Raw genomic sequence first — 24560 nt, forward strand, 5'->3', positions numbered from 1 at the left:
GCTGCGTGTTCCCAGCGACTTCTGTGTCCAGATTTCCAGCATCTGCAGTACTTTGCTTTTGTTAAAAGTCTCAGAAGTTCAGTTTATGAAACAGACAGCTGTTGAAATTAATAGACAGGAATTACTTCGACAAAAATGACAACAGGTTAGTGTCCAATTACTCCTCATAGGTATAGCTGCATTCGTTGGTTGGAGTTGAATACCGATTCTTTCACCAATTACAGTTCTTAGAGCAAACCTCTCACGATGAATGGTCTTTCTTTGTTCCTAGGCACCTTGCTTCCATAGGAACAGGAGTGGGCCATTCAGTCCCTCGAGGTTGTTCCATCACTCTATTAGATCATGGCTGATCTGTATCTCAACCCCAAATACCTGCCTTTGTCCCATATCCCTTGATATCCTTACTTAATAAAAATCTATCTACCTCAGTCTTGAACATTTTCCAGGAAATTACCTCCCTTGCGTCACAGCCTGTCTCCTCTTAATCCAACTCCCCTAGACGACAATATTAGTTATCCAGAACATATTTTCAAACAAAACCTGCTAAACAAAATTCCTGGGATACACTAAAAGTTGATTTATTCTGGCTATGGCTTACTCTACTGAAAGATAAAAAATTATTGTGGAAATCTGCATGCAAAAGTTGCAGTCAGGAAGCCTAGGTTACCCGGATGAAGCTTCCTCTAACACCTGAAACCTAATAAGCAGAACCCACTGTGTCTCTGCTAGTTTTATGGCACTATTCGAAAAGAGTATCTCCCGGGTTCTGGCCAACAATGTCCCAAGTCAAATTGGCCATTTGTTTCACGGCTGTTTGTGGGACATTTCTGTGCGCAATTGTCTGCCGGCATTACACCCACAAAATACATAGTCACTCTTTCACAGTAAATCCTGTGAAGCATTTCGAGATGTCCTTCAGGTGTGATAAGGCACTATACCAAATGCAAGAAATATTATTATTATTAACATGATAAAATCTGTCTGGTGATTATAAATGAAGATTGTGAGGCTGTAGAACAATGAAATAGTTTTTATGTCCTAATTCCACTTGAGATTTTCCATATTTTTGTTGACTGACTGAATAATATTTAATCTAACACCTAGTCTTTGGCACTAAGCTTTATGCACTCTTCAGATGGGAGCCACGAAAAAAGCTGGGCACTGGAGTCTGTCAATCTTGGCAACTGTTCACTCTTTAGATCCAATTTGTTGTAGATTTCAGCATTGTTTTTGCTTACTCTAGTACTTGGTGTACTGTTGCTCACTCACCTGTGATTTCAGGATTAATGTGTCGTTATCCCTATTTGCTTTATGCACTTTTCAGATGGGAGCCAGGGAAGGAAATGGGCACCTTGAGTCCCTGAATCTTGGTAATCATGGCATCTTGTTCACTCTTCAGGTACATTTTGTTGTAGATTTCAGCATAGCTTAGAGGAATTTTCAAAAGCATTAGAAGTAAGCAGCTGTGGTTATATGCCCTGCTACTGATGCTTCGTGAGGAAAGCTGTGCTCTGTGGTTGTATACATAAATGTCTATAGAGCTCTGTCTATGAACTGCTGATAACATTACTGAGGTTAGAGAGGAGCTAAATGGAATAATCAATTAATTTTGATTAAATAATTTAAAGATATCCAAAGAACTGGTAGCTCTCCATTTGACAAGCACTTTAATAGATATGCTCGGTACATGCATACTGTTTTTATGAAAACAACTCTGATTTTTTATGTAGATATAACTTAGTACTTATGAATAGAATTAAAACAAAATTGCAACAAACAAATGCCAAAATCATATGAATTGGCAATGCTGTACTAAATGTTATAGGGACATGGTCAATGACTAGTCTTAGAGTGCAAGATTATACACAGTCTTGCATACCCCCTTTTAAAACAAATACCACTTTAACCATTGAGTAGGTTATTATAAAGGAAATGTTCCCAGGAGGTCAGTAAATTTGGGATCATGGTTTCTGTACATCATTGGAGACAAAAATGGAATAAGAATAATCCCTGCATTTGATATAGTACCTTATGATGTTGCCGAGACATCCCAAAGCACTTCACAGGATTTACTAAAAAGTGGAATGACTGTGTATTTTGTGGGCAAAGAATGATTTAGGAAGAGTCAGCCATATTGTTTGTCCTACAAAAAGAGACCTGCAGTTAGTTCATTCAAAAGAATTTTCTTTGTAGATTCTATTCCACAAAATTAACATCTCAAAGTGGGCATAAAACCTTTTAAAAAAAATTGAGTAAATAGATTAAAGCGCCCCTTAGCCACATTTAAAAGGAATGGTTAGGATTTGGGTTAATTGAATACTATACAAGTATGTGGCTAAACAGACTTGCTGAAAGGCAAACACTAACAAAATGAAGTATTAACATTAGACGCATTAAAAGATTTTTTAAAAAAGATTCTTGCACTATTTGTCCATCAGCAAATTGTTAACGCCGCACAATTCTTTTTGCCATGATTTATGCTCCAATCCCAACAAAAGGTTGATGCACAAAATTGGAAAACACTCTTGCTTTACAAAACTTTGATAAACTAGCTCCATAATCTACCAGAAATGACCCATTAGAAGTGCTCAATTCAAATTCATATCGGCTCCTTTAAGCAATGCTCAATCTGATCCTAACTACAATGCTACAAAGCAACAAAACAAATACAAATAGTTATACTTTGGAAGAAAAATACAGCACATTGAAAAGAATATAGAAATCTGAATTTGATGCAGCCTTATTCAAGCCTCAAATTGGCTCAGGCAGTCAACTCTCACCTTAGTCAAAGGTTGTGGGTTCAAGCCCTTCGTCAAGACTTTGTATTGGAGTATCAGCCTAGATTGTGAATTCAATGTTGGGGAATCACTGCATTGTCAGAGGTGAGTACCATCCTTCAGATGAAATGTTAAACCAAGCAAGCTCCCGTTCAGTCACAAGTTAAAGATTCCATGACAATATTTGAAGGTAGAAAATAATTTTTCCTTGTGGCCTGGTCAACAATTCCCCAGCTAAAATTGGTCAATCCTTCAAAGCACATCTCATGACTCGCCTCTTCGACTGCACCTTCAGTCATCTTCCTATCCCCACCCTCCACCCCTCCTGATCCCAAATCCCCTGCTCGGGTCCAAATCCCTGATTGTCCAGCACCTTGGGACCTCCTCCCAGATAAAGGGTACTATATAGATGCAATTTGTTATTGTTATCATTCGCTGTGTGGCTGATTGTAGAACATTGCTGTGCTCATCTTGGTTGCTGCACTTGCCTGCAAAATAAGGGACGGCACTTTACAGGAAATCCTGCAAAGCTCTTTGAGATGTCCCCCTGACGTGAAAGGTATTTTCTCAAATGTAATGATTATTATTATTGGATAGAAGTCCGCGGATATCTAAACAAAATGCAGGAAAATGCACCAGGACTAAACACAGGCAATAAGAGTTGTTTTAGGGAAAGAGGAACAATCCATTGTACATTTATTGAACTTAACTTTTAAAATAAATCCACACAAAAATGTGTAGGTGAAGTTCAATTCCCTCATGTTTTAAAAAAACATTGTAACTTGAAGCTTCAATTTAACAGTAGTAAGCAAACAAACAACAGGATCAGTCATTTTTATTTTGGGCGGGCAGGTGGGAAGAGCCCGGAAGTAGTAGTGCAATACTAGATTGTTTCCATGTCCTTCCCCACTAATAACAGGGCAAGTTAGGAATTACAGAGATATGCTCTGTGGATATGTCTGTGGTAGGGTGATCCAAAAAGCGCAGGATGTTGATACCTTGTGCTGATGCTGGAGCGATCCAGAAGAATTTCAAAAGTACAAACAGCATGTACCCGAAGTTTTAAAAAAAGTACAACTACAAAATGGAAATTGGAAACATTTATTTTAAAATGTTGATTTCATCACATTCCAGTATTGGATTAGAATGCAATTGTACAGTCCCACATATTTTCAGCAAAATGACTTCTAAAACAGCTTAAATGGACTAAGTACCAATAATATACATTTCCCAACAATTTATAGCAATATCCTCAATTCGGTCAGCAGCTATTTCTACATGTTGCAGCTTCTCTTTCAAATTTAAAAAGGTTTAATGCTGATGGTGTAGCCACTAGTCCTACACAATAAATGACAGAGCAGATACTGCTCTTATTCAGCAATCCTATTTCTTACACATAAAACATGTAATACAAACAGGATTAAAAGAAAGCAGTAAAATGGCTAGATATAACATGCAAAGCTTGGGACAGAATTATAGCGAAAGATGAATTTACATAAAATGCAGAGAAATACAGGCAGTAGGATTAAAAACCTGTTACACAACCAATCATAGAACATCTAAACTAAGATATAGTGCAATAACATTACACAAGCAAAAGCCTCTCAATCTGTTGCCATTGTGGAAACTGTAACCCCAGAAAAAGGCTACATATGTGATATCATGTTTTTGCAAATTTCCAAAGTACAATTTAACTCCACGTGGTAGATGTGTGGCTACTGATGAAATGTCAATTTATTCCACAAAAAAAGAATTTTAACCTACACATGCCTCCAGCATTGGCAAGTTATTGGGTTTTCTTACTTAACATGATTAAGTTAATCTCATCAAAGTATCCTTTATAAATTAGACAACTGAGAGTAGCAATTACTAACTATTGAGAACCAGTCTCAAAAAGCACATTGCAATTATCGGAATTATTACTTTTAAATAAAGATTAGAAACATCAGTTACAGAGAAGTAACATTAACTAATGTGGTGCAGATTGATGCCCGTTCAATCATACAGTAAATTTTATTAAGTTATTTTTAAAGAAAGCAAGAACATATTCAGAGGAGCATCACATTATTTCACCGTATCTTCAAATCTGTGACAAAATATTGCTTTCACAAAGACTATTTTGCGGTGACCTGATAAATTCTTTGATCTATAAACTCACATCAAGAAAGATAGATTTTTTAAGTTGGTCTTTTGGTTGGTATGTTTGTCAAATGCCCACAGTCTATTTTTATGTGTTCAAAGAAAGGTCATCCTTACAAAAATGTACTACATGCCAGAATCCCTGCAAAAGCAATGAACTACAGGAATAGATTCACGTTTCAAATGAAACTGTTACATTTGAAACCAGGAGCAGGTCATGAAATACCACAAATAAACACACACAATCTCCCAAATTGTTCATAAATACTTAAATCATTAACATAATTCACAAGGCAGTACAACCCAGAAGAAAACTCCGATCGGTCCATATTTATACAGAAATTACTTTTCCAAAAATCAATACATAAAACCAGTGAGTTTTGGCTATCTCGCACAATGTTTAAAATATATACACATTATACACATTAATAGGATTTTTACTTTCCCTTTAGAAAAGAGCCTATACCCAGAACAATAGTAGCTTATTACTGAAAACAAACTATTTTAATATGAAAATTAAGAAAAGTTAAGTTTTATTAAATGGCTCCTTTCCAGTAGTAGAATAAAGTTTAGTCAGCAGCTTTAAAATACAAATTATCCTTGTAGATGGTGTGGTCCCTTTTGTACATTTCAGTGAGCATCTGTCATCTTCAATAACTCCAGAAATGCCCCAACGGCTCCAAAGTAACCCTATAAGGACACACCAAGAACAGTTTTGTTTTGATTTTCGTGGGTTTTCCTAGGAATGGCACCATTGGACTTTATTTGCTCAAAAGAAAATATGCTGGACATACACATTATAGCAGTACACAATGGAGTTCCATTATAGCGCAATAGTTGGGCTCCAAAAAACCTCCAACAAATGCTATTATGAAGTGCGATCAGTGGTAACATTATTGTACATGATCGGAGAAAGCCAGGTGGCCCCATTGGCACATACTGTGTTTCTGCCCTTCAAATATGTCACCATGCTGAAAGTTATCAGTGGTAGATTGCATTTTAAAGCTTGACAGCACAATTTAAAATTTGCCGAGAGCTTTAGATGGCTCGATGTCAGGATTTTCAATTTTAAGCAAGAAAAATGTCAGAGTCTACAACCGGTAGACTAAAATTATATGATATGATAAATTATATGATATGATAAATTATCCAGTGTTATATTGAATCACATTTATAACAGAATTAAACTAATTCTAATTAGAGCGTATAACAAATGTCTTTCTTTTTTAAAAAAAAAGTTTTTTGTGGATAACTATCATACAATTAAAGACCTACCTTTGTAGGTTGGGTTATTCACAAGGTCTTTATTAGTTTTGGGTAAGAATACAATACCTGCAAACCTACATCCTGCCACATGGCGGTGTGATTTATATAATAATGAAATGCCCAAATCAGTGCGCGCATTAAATGGAAACGCAATAAAAGTGTGAACAAATCTACATGCACATTTGCCCTTTGCATAAAATGCACAAAGAATATACGAATCCTAAATTTCTAATTGCTGCAACATACCCCTAAGTGCCTTTACCTCAGCACGTACTTGTAGAACCTCAGATGGTCGGAACACAAATCAGATTTTATTCCAAATTAGGTGAAATAATTCTCGTGTTCTAAAAGCAATTCTGCTTGATTAAATTTTGGGGGGTTTCTAAAATTTCAGTATTGACAAAATGGACATCTCTCAGCAACAATCTAAGAATGTTATGTTCTCCACTTCTTCCATGAATTGTAATAGTCATTACTAGATTACCAAAGTTTCTCGCACACGCACACACACGGCGCCCTTAGTGCTGAGAATCCTGGATCAATTCGGGTTCCCCAATATAGTACCCCATTGTATATAATAGAGACAATTTACAATATCAAGCATTTCTATTGCCATACCATTTACTGAATCTCTGAGCTAAATACAGCTTTCAGAATGGCCTCCCATAACTGTCGCTCTATAGCATTTTGATTACATCTAAAGCTCTTGGACAGTACAGTACTGCATATAATTGTGTATTTACCCAATAATCTTTTGTTTCTCTTACAAAGCTGTACAGGCTAGTTGAATGTGATAAGGAATCGAAAAAAAAATCTGCAACAAGTTAATTTGTTCTTCAGACCATGTAAAATCCACCGACTATCTAACCCATTGAATCTCCTGAAGAAACATTCAGTTTTCTAATTGCTACATAAAACCTTGCACTCCACATTTCTGGCACGGTATTCCCACTGCCTAAGCAGTTGAGAAATCATGATACTACATACAGCATCTGATCATCTCTATTTACTTATTTTTATAAAGCTCAGCTCTGTTCCAATCAGATATTCACCAACAACCCCTATAAAAATGTTAATCAACACAATATCAATTGTTTTGTCTGGAAATCTATTTGACGTTCACTATTCTGGAGGGGGTAGGGAGAGGGGGGGAAGAAAGAAGAAAGATCTAAACAGAGAAAGTTTGTTACCAGAATGACAATGGTATCAATGTAATGCAAACAGAGCCCTGCTGGGAGATCTTTAAATTTTGAATGAGAAATTCAATCATTCAGCAACACTGAGTTTCCTGTTTCTAAGCTGCTTGGCTAAATTCTAAAAAAAATTGTAGCAGAGTAAATGCATTAGCTTTCTTAGTGATGTGTAAAGTGCCGCTGCTAGATTTACTGAAAGTAAAACCATAGACTAAAGAGTTTTGATTTTTGTGTAAGTTTCAGTTCTGATAAAAACACAAGTTTGATGCTGATACTCACTTCGTGTTCCAAAAACAAAGCTTTCAGTTGCCCATTGGACCAATAATCCATAGCATAAGATAACAGTTTCATGGAGACCATATTGATTCTCAAAAAGTTCCCAACAAACACCACCCTGGTAATATTCTGTAGTAAAACCAAAATTGAGAAAATTAGGGGGGAGGAGAAAAATAATCATCAGCAGCAAATCTCTTAAAGTCCATGTGAATTACAAAACAGTCAAGACCTAGGTTTAACAACTCACTACACAAATGGACAATTGGGAGAAGAAAGGATTGGACATGGCTATGATGCCCCCCTCTCAGTTTAATATCTTACCAACATGCACACATGAAGAGTGGCCATTGAATGAGATGTTGCGGATGGTGTGGTTGGGGGGTTGGGGAGAGAAGGGCAGGAGGAAGGGGGCTCTTCACTGCGCAACCTTACCCCAACGTGAGGCAGCCCTTTCAGGAGAGAAGTCAAAGTCAAGGGAACAATCCAGTTATTTCTGTACAATTCTCTCTGCACGCTATACATTTCTTTTTGCAAAGTTTCTTTAAAAATATTACAGATGGAGCCACGTAATTCCTTATGACCCAAGTAGTCTCCTGCCCCCACACCAATATTTTATATTGTATTTAATTTGTACACCTGCTTAATATTTTGTAGAAGCCATCACTCTCTACTAGGGATGGCTCTTTTTAATTCTCTGGAATATTTGAAAGCCATTTTTCTATAAGCTTTCAAGTATTAAATTATCAAAATATAACAGAGCACTTATAATAAAATTGTGTCACACAAGCTCAAGGAAAAGGTGCAGGACTGAGTCCGAGTTGCTAGTCGCTGCGCTTTGATAGCCCTGTACAATGCTGCTTGATCTCCAAGCTACAAGGCAACACTGTAAAGAAGCCCAAATCACAGAGAACGTCTTAAGATTGATCTTTGCTACACAGAATGTCTACAAAATTCAAGTCAAATCATGTCAATACATCAAAGCAACATTTTTAAACTAAGTTATTATGATGGTGAACGCACGATTCTTGTAAATACTTGTTGTAACACTATTGTAGTTTTAAAGCTCACCGATACAAAACGTTGATGTCGAGCCTACACAAAAACATCTGTACACACATTCCTGCTACCTAATGACTGAACCCACCCGTTAATGCAAATAATCTAGCCATTAAATAACACTCACCTCATTTAGTGCACACATTCGAGCTATGGATCCAATGTTATTTGTGATTGTAACCAGAGTTGCCTTCGCCAGATCTTCCTTACTAATGGAATCACGCTTCTCTTTGCTCATCATATGACCAAAGCTGCAGAAAATTAAAGCACACAAAATGTATATGATTAGAAAGACCAGGTCCCAAAGAAGTTGCAACAAAAGACTTGAACTAATAAACCATTTGTATATGGCAAAGTCCAAGATAATTTCAAATAATACATGATCTTCAGCTGTTGTCATTTTCAACCCACTTGATTGGTTGGAAAAGAATGAAGCTTCTTGAGAAAGTTTTTGAAATATGTGCTCCCAAACTGCCCAGAATAGGGAATGCATTGTAAAAAAAACCTCCACACAAAAACCATTTGAATACCACATCTCAGTGTATTTTTTGCTCCAAGTTAATAATAGGTCCATATATTTAATTTATTTTAAAAAGCATAGTATTTCTCCTGCAGTTACATCATGATTATACTGTAATTCAGAGGTTAGATTGGTTCCAAAATCTAGTGTTTAAATCAATGTACATGTTTAAATCAGTACTAGTTATGATTTATGCTAGTGTGTCTTTACGGCAGATTAACAAATGAGTGTCCCTATATTTTTCCTTTCTCCAAATAATGCATGTTACTGCCTTTTCCATTTAAAAAAAATACAATTGCATGTGGATGCAAGCATTGCTAAAAGTATCTAAAGCCACTGGCAGGATTACCAGAAAGCCTACCTGCTTGGAAACACAATCCCAGGATAACTATTATGAGGAATGACCCACGTGCTTCACATTTTAGTCAGTGTGGGACAACACACACAAGAAAGCAAAGAAACTCAATGTCTTAGGTGCATACAATTGCACTACAATCAGTTATGTGAGAACTTGAATTTATGGTATTCTGGGTAATATCAAACAGATATCAAACCTTCACTTAAATATAAAGGATTTTATAACCTTTGCATTTGTGTGTATTAAACAAAGAGTGAACACTGTAACAACATTTTAGGGGGAGTGGAATGGGGTGATACTATGCATTATAGATCATTTTATTACAGTTTTACGATGGGCATCTCAAGCGAGTGGGAAAATCCATTACAAGCATATTTAGGCGGCTATCGACATGCACTAAATGTGCTGATACCTATATCATTATCCCCCTTGGGCAGATATTTATTACATACATTTTCATACAAATAGGTAGGGAGAATGTATAGATACAGGGCTGTACATTAGTCTAATACACTAATATGCTTCATCTAGTTCAGAATAGATTTTTGCTCACAAAGCTGAACCTACCAATGGATCGATGCTATTGACCTCACCGTCACCTTTAAATCCCTTCATGCCATAGCACATCCCCATCTCTCTGATCTTCCGCTACAGTTCATTTCTCTGCTCACCCTCTCCTCCCGGCTAGCTGAGGCCTGCTACGCATCCCCTGTCCCTCTGTGCCACCATTATTGGTCAAGCCTTCAGTTTACAATGTTCCTAAACTCCACAACTCCCTCCCTCTACCACACTCGGCCTTTATGTCTCATCTTAAATTCTACCTCTTCAACCACGCTCAACTTTCTGTTCTCCCTTGCTAAGGGTCTGACCTTGTCCTTGTGAAGTGCTCCAATATGTTATCCAATGTGAAGGGCATGATATAAATACAATTCGTTGTTGTTGATGAACTTACCTGGATGCTACTGCACATCCCAGAAGACCAAATCTTTCATAGTCTCCACCATAGATATCTTTAACTAGTTTATCTACATTAGTGCTATCTCCTTTTGCTGCCATCTCAAGAGCTTCTTCAAAGGTTTCACATCCAGTAAGCAAACAACACAAGCCCAGGAAGGTTCCCCCACCAAGACTGAGGAGGAAAACATTCATTGTAAATACACACATGAATACAAATCTTTAAGGATTGCCTTCTGAACACATCAATTGTTTATTACATTGGCTTTAGTTGTTGTTCAAATTACTGTGAACTATCTCTTAAAATGTAGAATTTGTGTTTCAAGTTAAATATGGCTGATCTATTTTCTATAACTATTTATAGGTAGCTGAAAGCTCGGACACCGATAGTGGATCAAAGCAAGCAGGGAAAGAAAAACAGACCACAAAGAAAAGTGGAGGGTTCAGGCTGGAAAAGATGGTTTAGGGTAGGGACTAGAATGTGAAGACAAGAATAAGATCTAAAATTGAACACCTGAAGACCCAATGGAGCTTGGAAAGAATGAGGGAAGTTAGGTATTTGGCTAATACATTTATTGAGGTAGTAGTGAGATTGAAAAAAAAATGACATTTACCAGATGGAGTACAATGGTCATTTCCCTTCCTGGCTATTCAAAGGTTCTAATTAATTAACATAAAGTTAAAAGTATACAGCGCCAATGAAGATTATGCACTCACCTGGTTCCAGTAACCCTCTTGTAATTGTCCTTCGAATAAACAGCCAAGATACTGACCCCTGAGCCTATGTTAACAAGCAACATTGGAAAAGGATTATCCAAGCAGTATGGCTTTTTCTGGCACTGATCAGAATCAGTGGGATTTTCAAAATAGTAGCATTCAGATTGTCCATTGAAGCCAACTGAATCAATGTAAAGCAGACCTTGAATCAGACAGTCCAACTCATCCAGTTTATGGAGCTGCAAGTCAGCCATCTGGAAGAAAAAAACAGGAGTAAGCAAACAAATAGCAAAATTAATGAGTGTCAGGATGAATAACAGTTGTGCCAGGCTCAATATTGCAATGTGTACTTTGCAAACGATGTTTTCCATCATTGCAACTTGTACATACTTTGTTTCATAAGAGGACCGCATGATGTAGGGCACACGGCTTGCCAAATTAGTAAACAGACAAGATTCCTGTGGATTTTGAAACCTTTCATAACCAAGTTATCTGTCTTCCTTAGGAGTGAAATAGATGAGTACAGTAAAACCCGCATACAGTCTTATATCTTTATAAATCGGCTAATCGCCCAAGTCATATTCAAGACCCAAGTCCCATTCAGTTTCCTATCAAGACGACTTAGCTTTCTTTGTACTAGTCGTATTTATCACCTCCTTACTCATAACACTGTTCCCCTATCCACCAATACTCTCCCACTTACCCAGCTGCATTGAATCACGGGAAATTACGTCCTAACCCTTTGACGCAGGCACACTTACCAGCTGGCTGCATTGAATTGCGGGAGACATAACACTGATCCGTCGATTCATGTACAGAAGAACATTTCCCGTGATCCAATGCGAATTACCACAGCGAACCCCCATCTGGTCCTTATCTAATTTTCACACGCATGCACCTCCAGCACATTGACGGGGCTGGGGAGATGGTAGTGGAAGAGGATTTCTTATTCTATCCGCACAGTTTTATCACGCATTGCTTTCAGAGCACAGCCAACCTGATTGCCATGTCCTCTCAAACAAATTAAATCAAACAGCTCTCGACATACCATTCTAAAATCATCCTCAAATTTGTAAGCACCGCCTCCTGTTGCACACAGAGTAGTGTGCAAACTCGAGAAGTTTTTGTCTCTACCCATTTGGATGAACTTAGGCATGGAATGTGTTGGGAAACGGATAAAATGCAAGTTTCCTTTGCGTCCACACATTGTCAAGTTTTTCAGCTCCAGATGCACGTCTCGGATTCCTGTTTTCCCATAAGCTATATTGGAGGTCAGGTACTTTCTAATACTCTTCAGATTCTCTACCTCTTCTTGTTCTTCTTCAGCTGTGATGTCTTTTGGCTCAAAATAAACAAGTTTGACCAGTGTCCCACCAATATCCATTCCAAACCAAGGGAAGGCTAGAAGGAAAGAGAGATAAAACTATGTTACATGTGGCAATTTAGGTTCTAAATTATTGTTAATTCAGGCAGTTATTGCAAAATAATACTAAAATACTTTGATATTAAATATATACAAGGGACATCGCAAACATAATGCTTCCTTTCTATTTTCTCAAAAATTGTTAACTTTCAAAATTCCATCCCCCAATCACTCCGCCTCGCCCCCTCCTTAGCCTTCTTCAAGTCCTGCCTCAAAATCCTCCTCTTCGACCATGCCATCGGACACTCGGACACCCCACTTCCCCCTCCCTTCTCCCTTCCTGACTCCAGCTCGGGTCTGAAATGCTGTACACTGTTCAGCTCCTTGGGACGTCCTCCCGACGTGAAAGGCCCTATACAAATATAATCTTGGTGTTGATAGATAGACATGTAGTATCGATCTAACCTATCTATAAGTAGTGTTTCTTAAACTCCATTCCTTTGTAACTGCCTTGAAGATAAAACAATTGCATTTGAAACATTTGAATACTGTACACATCTTTATGATACGTTATGATTGGATTCCTTTAGTCACACAAGTCACTTTAGTCAGCAAGTCATAACAAATTAGACATGGAAGGCTGCTTAAAAAATACTTTAAATGAATCTGCATTTACATTCTATTACTGCTCCTACAGCCCGGAGTGACACAAAAGGATTCCTAGAGGGCAGTTTACATTTCACAACTTTAATTCTTGATAAATCAGAATGATAGCAATAAGGCAAATATAAAACTCTTCTCACCGCCACCCCCAAATCTCACAGCTTGAGGCTATCAGTGTTCCAGCTGCACGATATGGCCTGTTAATTGTCTGATTGGCTCATTCTCAGTAGCACCAGTTGAAAGCCTGCCCTCACAGCAAATGTTGATACAATTCCAGAAATACTAGATATTCAGGAACTCCCAGTTGAAAAATGTGCCTGATATATCCGAGAACATTTAAGTCAACCACAGAAAATTCAGGTGAAATACACACGCACACACCCTTTCAAAGGGAAGTATTTTAAGTACGTCTTTTACAGTAAATATGCTGATTGAATACAGTATCCCCTTTTACACTCACAGAGCAAATGGTCGAAAGGCAAACACTAATACAGTGTACAGACTATGCACAGTATTTCACAAGGAAAAGTGGTCATCTGTGAAGTAAAGCACAGCAGGGACATAATATTACTTTCCCGGCAGGGTGAAACCTTGGGCAAGTTTCCTTACTCCACACACCTGATAATAATCCCTCAAGAAAAAAATAATAAATTGGTCACTTCAATCCACGACTGTTTGTGGGACACTGCGGTGCGCAATAGGCTGCCGCATTTCGCCCACAAATATACAGTCAATTCACTTTACAGTATATTCTGTGAAGCGCTTTGAGACATCTAAAAGACGTGAAAAGCGCTATATCAAATGCAAGGATTATTAGTATTATTATTAACAAAATAATCACTACTGCAAAGACCTACCTATAAATTCAAAACATTGTTATTTTTGTATCACAGATGCCCTATATAAAATTACTATCAAGTATACTTAATCTATATCGGTGGTAGCCAAGCATATACCACTAATCAAGTTAACTTTATTAATCCAAACCATTTTTTTAAAAATAGGCTTCTTACCCGCCATCTATCCAAAATCTGATTCTGACAGTTTAACTTTGGTTTGAGTTGTCATTTTATTTTTAAAAAATCTGTAATAAATAAAATTGAGGATTGTTCTTCCATTGCCCCGCTCACTCATTAAAAAAAACAGTGGAAGTCAGAAGAGGGCCAGGGGAAACTGATGATCCATTGCCACGAAGATCACAATCAGAACAATAGATACCTCTTCAATAAGAGGTAAACTGAGGTCCTACCTGCTTTGCCAGCAGTCATTCACATTGCAAGTTAAAGATGCCATAACACCACATTGAAAGCAGGATTCTCAATGTGGAGTCCTGTAGCTCAGTGGTTAGAGCACTCGCTTTGCAAGCGAGAGACCTGAGTTCAATTCCCGGCAGAGGGCGAAACCTTGGGCAAGTTTCCTTACTCCACACAGAGCCTAATAATAATCCCTCCAAAAACCAAAAACAATAATAAATTGGTCATTTTCAATCTATGACTATTTGTGGGACATTGCTGTGCGCAATTGGCTGCCGCGTTTGCCCACAAATATACAGTCAATTCACTTTACAGTGTGTTCTGTGAAGAAGCGCTTTGGGACATCCTCCCGACGTGAAAAGCGCTTTATCAAATGCAAGGATTATTATTATTATTATAATGTTCCAGTTACTTTTCCTCCCTCATCCAGACACATTAAACGTGATCATATTTTTGCTGCTAGCACAGCCATAACATTTACTTGCAAAATTACACTTCATAATAGTTCACTGCATGAATCATTCAGAGATGTTTAATATGATAAATCACTACAGTATAATCAATTACAAATCATATTTTCTTATTAGCACAAGAATTTTGAGTATTTTAAGCCAGGACTCCAAATGAGTATACCTCAACTGAATATATTGGACCAATTGAGTCAGGAACTGTTACAGCAGTAGCAAATGTAGTGCTTCTCTGGTCACATAACATAGTTGATGAGAAACAATTGATTATTACACAGAAGTTCCTGAATGGTTCTAAGTAGTTCATGAAACTTTTCACAAATTAACTTTTGAAACACTTTTTTAAAAAAAGGAGCAAATATTTCTCATATTAACCACGGAAGAAATATTGTACGTAAAGTCTAGTTTGATGTCTTGTAAAGATATTTCCTGCTCAGGTAGTATGAAATGAATTCAGTAAAGCTACCAACATCCCAAGGGACTAATAACAGTACTAATGTATAGTTAATCTAATTTACCACGGGAAGGTTTAATTACCCAATGACTTCTTAGCAGACTGTTAACTATGGAATTATGCAATTTAGGTTAATTACATATCAATTACCAATGTTTTTTCAGTCACTGCATCAATTTATACATATATTTAACTGAAGTGGCTTCAACAACTCTGGACCAGGAGAAGAACAATCAGTCAAGGTTTCCCAATCCGGATTGCTATGGAGGCCCACACTGGATGTCAGGTGAGGACAGCATCAGGCTTCGCTGAGACACCCTCCTCAAATAACATGTCGCTATTCATTGTCTAACACAAATGGAGAAAGACAAGGCATCAGTGAAGGCTGTTGGACCTTGAAGACTTATTTGGAAGCCTAGCACCTTTTTATTTGGGGGGGGGGGTTGGGGTGAGATTCAGCAGTATAATTAAAATACTTGAGCCAAACATACCAAATAGAGTTTTGCCTAAAAAATACATAAGTCAACCCACTGTACAATACACCCTGTGACATGCTTTGAGATGTCCTCCAGACACAAAAGCTGCTATACCAAAAGGATTATTATTATTACTATTGTTATTAATGATGTTGGCGTGCATCTATTCGTTTGTATAACCTGAGTTGGATTGAGGAAAACAGATAGCTTCTTCAAAAGTATCCTGCCCGCCCTTGGTAGTGCCACTGACATTGGTCAACTTTGGCAAATGATTCGTTTCTGTATCTTGTGATTTAGAATTCTAGAGTTGACTGAAGATGACCCATCACTGAAGCAAACAGGACAGCTGGTAATTCGGTGAGAGGTCAATATGAGCATCTTGGAACACACTGAATCTAAACAGCTGTTTGAACGTCAAACTATGGGTACAAATTGCAGAATGCATCAGTAACTCAATAACTGAACTGAAAACAAACATCCTAAAAACATACATCTGATCAATCATTAAAAGAAAGGTTAACATTACACGTGTAACCCTTCACGTGAAAGATTCTTGTCTAATAAAGGTATATGCCTGATGTGATATCTCCTTCAGATATTGATATTTAATACTGTATACAAGTTCTAGGTTGGGCACAGAATATCTAAGATTTACATTTGTGCGCTCAAACTCATCAAAATTGAAGATCAAACAATTATTCTAACAATTATTTTCATCATATTAGTTATCAAAAAATTCCAAATGAATTAACTGTACATTAATCAAATCACTTTGCATATCAAGATTTGGTGGAGTTGAATTTAATAGTTTTTGTGCAAGTCTATTTTGTCCTATGCCAAGTCACTTGGTTTAATTGTACATCACCGATTAGGTGGAATTTATTATTATTAATTTTTTCATTATTATATAGTGCGTATAACAAGTCTCAGTACAAGATAAATTCAAAACAGTATTGTTTGATTAGCATTCTTCCATTTTTAGTTTTTTTTAAATAAAAAAAGCATTAATTGATGATGTCAATGGGGGAATGAAATTAGCCTTCTAGATTTATTGTGCCAAGCAGTGTAATGGAGCTGAATCAACATACACAATTGAAATGACAATTAACTAAGCACTTTGCGATAATGAGCACCTCTTTATACAGAGATTAATTCAGCTCCCTCACACTGTCCCTCAGTAACTCCTCCCACCCAATTTTGCAAAGAGGTCATCAGTACTCACTGCTTAATTTAAACAAAACAAAAAGTCAAAAGTAGTGATTTAATTTTTAAAAGCAAACTGATGATGAAGCTCACTTCCATATACTTTAATAGAAAAACTATTAATATTTTGTCAAAGTTTGTGCACCTATTTGTGAATGGAGTTAAGTTAGTTAAATAGAAATACTAGAGTTGTTTACAGCAAAAATAATTCCATTTACGAAAAGGGTTCCTAGCAGTAAAAGACAGTATTCAGTATGACACAAAAGAACCCGAGCACAATGAGCAGCGCAACATAATAAGGTCGTATTACACAGATTCTATACAAGTATTCACACAATCAGTTGTTTTTGAAATGTAGTGACTATTGTAATAAAGGTCCACAAATATTAAAAGATGGCCATTTGCCAAATAAAGCTCCCCAAATACAATCAAGACTGGAAAAACAACCCTCATCATTTACCAAGTTTTTATTTATTATAAATCATAATCCTTGCATTTGATATAGCGCCTTTTCACGTTGTTGAGACATCAAAGCGCTTCACAGAATATACTGTAGTGAACTGACGGTTGATTTTGTGGACGAAATGCGGCCGCCAATTGCGCACAGCAATGTCTCACAAACAACTGTGGATTGTGTGACTTTTTTTAAAAAAGGGGATTTATTTTATTAGCCCCCTGAAAAGCAGTAAACCAATCGACTAACAACCGGGCTCCCACCCACTGCTATGCAAACAGAGGCGCATGGAGCAATGTCATGTGTGACAATGCCATTATTGTAATAATCTGATAAGGATGAAATTCCATATGCAAATAAAAGTGTTTTTACATAAAACATAAGGAATACTTTTTCATTATTTTAACTAAAAACTGGAAAATCGAAATAGTTAAAATACTGAGAGAAGATAGATTTACCAGTGGGTCAAATAGTGTAACTATTCCAATTTTCCTATGGCATTCAGAGTAACAAAGAATATTTCAGCCATTAAAAGGTTAAAGCTGACACCAGCCACCCTCTTGAATGCAAATAATAATCCTTAAATAATCCTTGCATTTGATATAGCGCTTTTCACGTCGGGAGGACGTCCCAAAGCGCTTCACAGAACATACTGCAAAGTGAATTGACTGTATATTTGTGGGCGAACGCGGCAGCCAATTGCGCACAGCAATGTCCCACAAACAGTCGTAGATTGAAAATGACCAATTAATTATTGTTTTTGGTTTTTGAAGGGATTATTATTAGGTGTGTGGAGTAAGGAAACTTGCCCAAGGTTTCGCCCTGCCTGGGATTGAACTCAGGTCTCTCGCTTGCAAAGCGAGTGCTCTAACCACTGAGCTACAGGACTCCACCAAATACCACCTTTAACCTAACCTTTTCCAATAGGGGATGCAAATTCACATATCAACTGAATGTCAGGTGGCATCCGCTGCAAATAAAATCAAACATCATTTTGTTGAGGTACTTCTATTTGATCAAATTTAAAAAAAAGTAGATTTTGGGGGATCGGTATAAAATGAGCTAATACAAATTGCACGTACAAAATTAAAACAAACATTTAGAGGCAGCAACAAAAAAATCAACGGGAACTCTAATATCTAAACAGTTTTAGTCGAGCCATTTGTTAAATTTCTACTATGAAATAACTTGGGAGTTGGCAAATTCTGGAGTCCATAAAGAGAGTTCTGCATTTATTTTGCTATTTTCTTTAAATTCAATGGCTACTAATTATGATATGACTTCCAAATACTCAGTTAACTTGAGAATGAATTGCATTCGACCTCAAACCTGACACGACTATCACCGCAACTTAACAGCACCGGACGATGGAGTCGATGGGATTACAGTTAATGCGCATTCAATCACTTACATGAGTTTTTAGCGTCTCTGAACTTCATCGCTGCTTTCTGCTTCACTACCAATGCGCTCCGGTAGACACACAGCAACCGAACCAAAGACACACAGGAGAAGCCTTGTGTCGCTGCGGTGATAAAAACCGGTTGGCCGCCCGACCCCCCCAAAAAAAAAAAAAAAATCTGTTTGCATGTACAAAAGTGCTGCAAAAAGTGGCTTCTTTTGCTCTCAGTGGAGTGGGACGGCTGCGCTTTTACGTGAACTGGATTCATTGGCCAACACCGAGCGGCTCACTTGGTCACCAGGGATTACTGACAACAGACCGCACGCCTCCTGACACACAGACACCCAATCACTCACTGCCCCCCCCTCCCCACACACACACACCCCCCACCCATCCACCCCGGGAAACAGGCGCCAGAGACTGGCAATAAACACCGGCACCGACGACAACCAGCATTCGGTGTCAAAACTGGACGAAGAGTAAAGAAGACCGGCGCCCGGGCGAGGACTGGCATTGTGCATCAATTCAAAAAAACATCACCAGCACCAGGAGCAGCACCAGGAGGAGCACCACCAGCACCAGGAGCAGCACCAGGAGGAGCAGCACCAGCACCAGGAGCAACACCACCAGCACCAGGAGCAGCACCAGGAGGAGCAGCACCAGCACCAGGAGCAACACCACCAGCACCAGGAGCAGCACCAGGAGGAGCACCGGGAGGAGCAGCACCAGCACCAGGAGCAACACCACCAGCACCAGGAGCAGCACCAGGAGGAGCACCACCAGGAGCAGCACCAGGAGCAACACCAGGAGCACCAGGAGCAGCACCAGGAGGAGGAGCACCAGGAGCAGCAGCACCAGCACCAGGAGGAGCAGCACCAGGAGCAGCAGCACCAGGAGCACCAGGAGCAGCACCAGGAGCAGCACCACCAGCACCAGGAGGAGCAGCACCAGGAGGAGGAGCACCAGGAGCAGCACCAGGAGGAGCAGCACCAGGAGGAGCAGCACCAGGAGCAGCAGCACCAGGACCACACACTGATCTTTCAACACAATATCGCGGTGGTCTCCTTCCCCTCCGCCACTAAACACGGCAGCTCCAGAACCCATTCATTTCGGTGTCGGTACGGCGAGCTCCACCCACCAGGGCCCCCCCGGGTGTGGGGTATAGTGGGGGGGGGGGTCTGCAGCTCAGGCTCCGGCTCCCACCACTGCCTGCCCCGGGCGGGCGGGCGCGGTGGGGGGGGGTGGGGGTGGGTGTCGGTGTCTCTCCGCGGCTTCGCGTGGCTTCACTTACGCGGTCTGTTCCTCCTGCCCGAGTCCATCCTCCTCCTGACGCGGCATTTCTTGGCGGGCGAGGCGTGCTCGCGCTCCTGGTCGGCGGGGCCTGGCCGGGGGCGGCCGGGGGCGTCGGGGGCCGACGGGTGGAAGCCGTTGTGGAGGCCGCCGCCGCCGTCCGCTCCGCCTCGCCGCTCCTCCATGGCTGGCGCTGCGGCTCGCGCTGAGGTCACTCACGGTCACCGCCGGCGACGCGCACACACGTCATCCTCCACCACCGCGCATGCGCGCCACCCGCAGACACACCCCCCCCCCCACCACACACACACCCTCTGTGGTGGAGGAGGAGGAGGAGATGGAGCAATTTGCAATGGCAAAGGCACCATCAGGACACGAGGCATCACCTCCACTCTGCCCGATTTGGTTTTGAATTCAACAAACGCTTGTGCCAATCACTGAACTGCACAGGTCTTTTTATTCCTTGTAAACCGTAAGCGACCGGGTGTTCCGACCTGATAATGCAATCCGAAGAACATTAAAATAATTTGCCCGGTGCCTCCAACAGCAGGAGGAGGAGGAGGAGGAGTGGTAATAATAATCATCCTTCGCATTTGATGTAGCGCTTTTCACGTCTTCCCGTCGTCTCGAAGCGCTTCACAAGCTTTGTTGGCCACGTATTTATGGGCGGAACGCGGCAGCCAATTGCACACAGCAGTGTCCCACAAACAGTCGTGGATTGAAAGTGACCAATTTATTATTGTTTTTGGTTTTGGAGGGATTATTATTAGGCTCTGTGTGGAGTAAGGAAACTTGCCCAAGGTTTCGCCCTCTGCCTGGAATTGAACCCAGGTCTCTCGCTTGCAAGGCGAGTGCTCTAACCACTGAGCTACAGGAGTAGCCTATTTTTAGTTGCTTTACATACTTATATAATAATCTACATTACCAGTAAGATAGTAAAGAAAAGTAAAGTGTAGTAAAGTTGGAAATCATGACACTAAACAATTACTTTATTACTTTATTAAATGCTTTAAATCCTGTTATTTTGTGTATAGGATGTCTCTGATATACTCTATTAGAAACAAGGAAGGCTGTTTATATCCAATACAATAACAATGTATCAATATAACAACTTATTTTAGAAGATAATTAAATTGTGGATTATTATGTTTACCTTTATGATGAGCTTTCATAAAAGCTTTTCAGTTATTAATTTCAGTGGTGTAATGTAATTCTACAGAGGGTCAATAGAAAATGGAAAATGTTATCTAAATTTTGAGATAAATTAATTTAATTATAGTTCTGAGCTCTGCTCTTGCTACTTATTAATTTTGGTGTTTTGTGTGACAGTTAATTATTCCATGGGGTGTAATTATTTGTGTGATGCAACAGTTTTCTACATGGTCTATTAATTAATAGGGTGTGAAGATTTTAATAAATATCACCACATTCCTATTTTACATTATATGGACCTGTGTGAATGCTACTCCTAGATTAACAGAAATGCTTGGTGTTATTATGTTGGCTCTAAAGTTCATGAACTATTCATAATTTCTCTCAGGACCTCCTGAATCAAGCTTGCCATGTTACAATGCATTAAATCCCTGAAGGAATGAACTAAGTTTCTGCCAAGGAAAACATTTCTACTTGTGTTGGTGTTTACAATCATAGTACCAGTGATAGAAAAGGCTCCCAATTTTAGAATCCGTCTGGCAGCATAAAGCCATGTTTGCATCAGGATATTTCTTTTTACAAACCAGAAATACTGGACAACATCCTCCTCTCCCCGCTTAAGGATTCTTAAAGTTTGTTTGAATTTATGTGCTAGTGTTACATTTCTACAATAATTATCTTTGCATTTGATATAGCGCCTTTTCATGTCTTCCAGATATCTCAAAGTGCTTCACAGAATATATTGTAAAGTAAATTGACTATATTTTGGGGGGGGGGCGAAACGTGGCAGGCAATTGCGCATAGCAGGTCCCACAAACAGTCGTGGATTGAAGTGAGCGATTTATTTTTTGGGGGGAAGGAATTATTACCCCCGGAAAAGCAATCTGCTAATCGACTAATAACCGGGTTCCTACTTACTGCTAGGTAAACAGACGTGTGGCGTAAGGAAACTTGTTTATTGTTTCGCCCTGCCGGGAATCGAAGTCATGTCTCTCACTTGCAAGGCGAGTGCTCTAACCACTAAGCTACAGGACTCCGCATATTGTCACTTTGCCTCTGAAATGGTCTTTTCTCAAGGGCTTCCTGAGTAAAACCTACTATACATGTTGCAATACATTGAATACTGAAGAAAGCTGTGGTTTCTGCCACAAAAACATTTGATTTATAGAGATGGCACTGTGAAACTGTCTTCCTTTTATGTTTACAATGATAACATAGTGATCGAAAGGCCACAGATAATAATAAGCAATATAGATCAACAAACTGAACAAAAGACAAATGCATAATGGGTTATCATTATACCAGTCACCATTTGAAACCGTTTCAGAGAATTTTCTTCTTGCAACGATTTCTGAAATGGGTGACAGCAGTGTGGAATATTCTAATTCATTGCACATGTTGTAAACCATTAACAAAAGGCTACAAACAGTGTTTATATTAAATAAAGGAAAATGTGATTAAACATGATACAGTACCCTTTCGAGTAATATTTTCTGAAATACTAATACTACTAGGCTCGATGAGATTAAAAAAATATATAAAATATGTCCAGAGACAGCTGTGGATCAAAGCTCCAGGATACTTTAAATCTCTGAACTCCCTTTTTTAATGCTACTTCATCTTCTGTTGTTACAGCTGTTTAAGGTAATGACTTTAAACCTCTAAATAGCTTTATAATAATCAATTACACAAAATAACATGAATAAAATAATATTTTAATGACACCAGTAACATTTTTAATAAAATTACAAGCAGAGCTACTCTGTTTATTTTGCGTGCCAATCATTGTCTTTATTGTCAAATTGTATTAAAAGATCGTTAATAACAATTCAAAGCTAAATAACATGGTGGGTTGCTTGCATTTCTGCCTGTCATTAATGAACAATAGAAGGCATATAGTCTCTCTAGAAAGACAGCTTTAAAGCTGAATTAATGGCAAATTAGCTGCTGATAGGAACGGAGATAAAACATTCCACTTCATGACAATCCGGCATTCAATCTTCTTTTTCTTGCATTTAATGCTTTTCCTGTTTTAGTGAAAAGGGCTACATTTTCAATGGGTGTTGCAGGAAGCTTATAATGACAAACAAGTCTGCTTAGCAGTTGAAAAATTATGGAAACAAGTCATTGTCACAATCTGTTCTGAGAATCAAGAATTGTCTAGAATGTAACACCTGCAGCGGCTGAAAATTGTCATTGGCTTAAAATCATACAGACAAGTCTGGTTTATCTTTGAATTATTTAACTAAGTGTCTGAGGATCTGAGCATTTGATCAGAAGACATATTATAAACATGCTAGATAAAACCAAACCATGCACTCTAAATCCCAGACATATGATATTTCACCGTTACTTTATTTATGCCATTAGATTTGGGGATTTTGTTATTGCTTTACATAAACAATCAAATAAACAAATTAGATAATTTGAGTCCAGTTAAAAATCTCTAATAAATTGATATTCTGAATGTATTCTGAGAAACTAATCTGACTCCAGGCATATTAGTATTTAAATTCTCCATGGTGACAAACTCTTAACTCTGGATTGTTGTATTTTATTTACTTTTGTTCAGCTGGGTGTTTGGTACACATGGAAACCCATCACCATGCTTAAGAATATCCAAACCAGACTGAGAGTTAAACATATATATGTCTCCTATACATTTCTCTGTATAAATGGAGTGAATGGGCAATGTTTCCCTGCTTACCTAATTCCAGAGAGTATAGAGAGTGTATTCAATCAGCGAAAACTACACAGCTTGGAGTTGGTAGCGCTCACTAGGCAGGTTTCCCATTACTTGTCCAGCTAGGACATCTCTACCCTTTAGGGCTTTGGTTTGCAGGTTTAACAAGAGCTGAGCAGACAAAATTTGTGTACAGTGCCTAGAGTCTGGTCTAGCCTTCCAAGTCCTGCCTATAAGCCGAGCTGACCGGTCTATCCCATTTACTCCATCAGAATTGAATTTATTTCTTACCATTGCTATTATTGCAATTATTAAATAAGTTAAAAATTAAGCGTGGGTCAATCTCCAGTTTAAAGTGGTATTTGTACATAACCAATGGACATCATTCTTATCCTTCCTCTTACCTTTGAACTCTTGGACTATTATTTTATTGCATCATCGTATGCT

The 24560-nt window shown here is 38.7% G+C and overlaps 1 protein-coding gene across 2 annotated transcripts; it reads right to left on the reverse strand.

Moving 5' to 3' along the window:
* Window positions 1-3864: 3864 nt before the first annotated feature.
* Window positions 3865-19170, reverse strand: LOC103180761 (pantothenate kinase 1). Of its 2 annotated transcripts, none has more exons than XM_007896799.2 (7): window positions 19001-19170; window positions 12305-12657; window positions 11257-11510; window positions 10538-10714; window positions 8835-8958; window positions 7655-7780; window positions 3865-5606 (listed from the first exon to the last, which is right to left on the reverse strand). In XM_007896799.2, the coding sequence occupies exons 1-7, from the start codon at window positions 19026-19028 to the stop codon at window positions 5547-5549; spliced, it is 1122 nt and encodes a 373-aa protein (XP_007894990.1). In that variant the 5' UTR covers window positions 19029-19170; the 3' UTR covers window positions 3865-5546. The 2 variants fall into 2 exon arrangements, with proteins under 2 accessions (XP_007894990.1, XP_007894997.1); XM_007896806.2 differs by lacking the exon at window positions 19001-19170 and adding an exon at window positions 13423-13543.
* Between the last annotated feature and the right edge of the window lie 5390 nt (window positions 19171-24560).

Source organism: Callorhinchus milii, unplaced genomic scaffold (genome assembly GCF_018977255.1).
Source record: "Callorhinchus milii isolate IMCB2004 unplaced genomic scaffold, IMCB_Cmil_1.0 Scaffold7, whole genome shotgun sequence".
Classification (NCBI taxonomy): Eukaryota; Metazoa; Chordata; class Chondrichthyes; order Chimaeriformes; family Callorhinchidae; genus Callorhinchus; species Callorhinchus milii.

Coding starts and splice junctions, on each gene's coding strand:
- LOC103180761 (XM_007896799.2), bottom strand. CDS start 19,028: ATGAAGTTCAGAGACGCTAAAAACTCAT. Junction 8,959..10,537: donor GGATGTGCAGTAGCATCCAG/GTAAGTTCATCA, acceptor AATTTTCTGCAG/CTTTGGTCATATGATGAGCA. Junction 7,781..8,834: donor GAATGTGTGCACTAAATGAG/GTGAGTGTTATT, acceptor GTTTTACTACAG/AATATTACCAGGGTGGTGTT.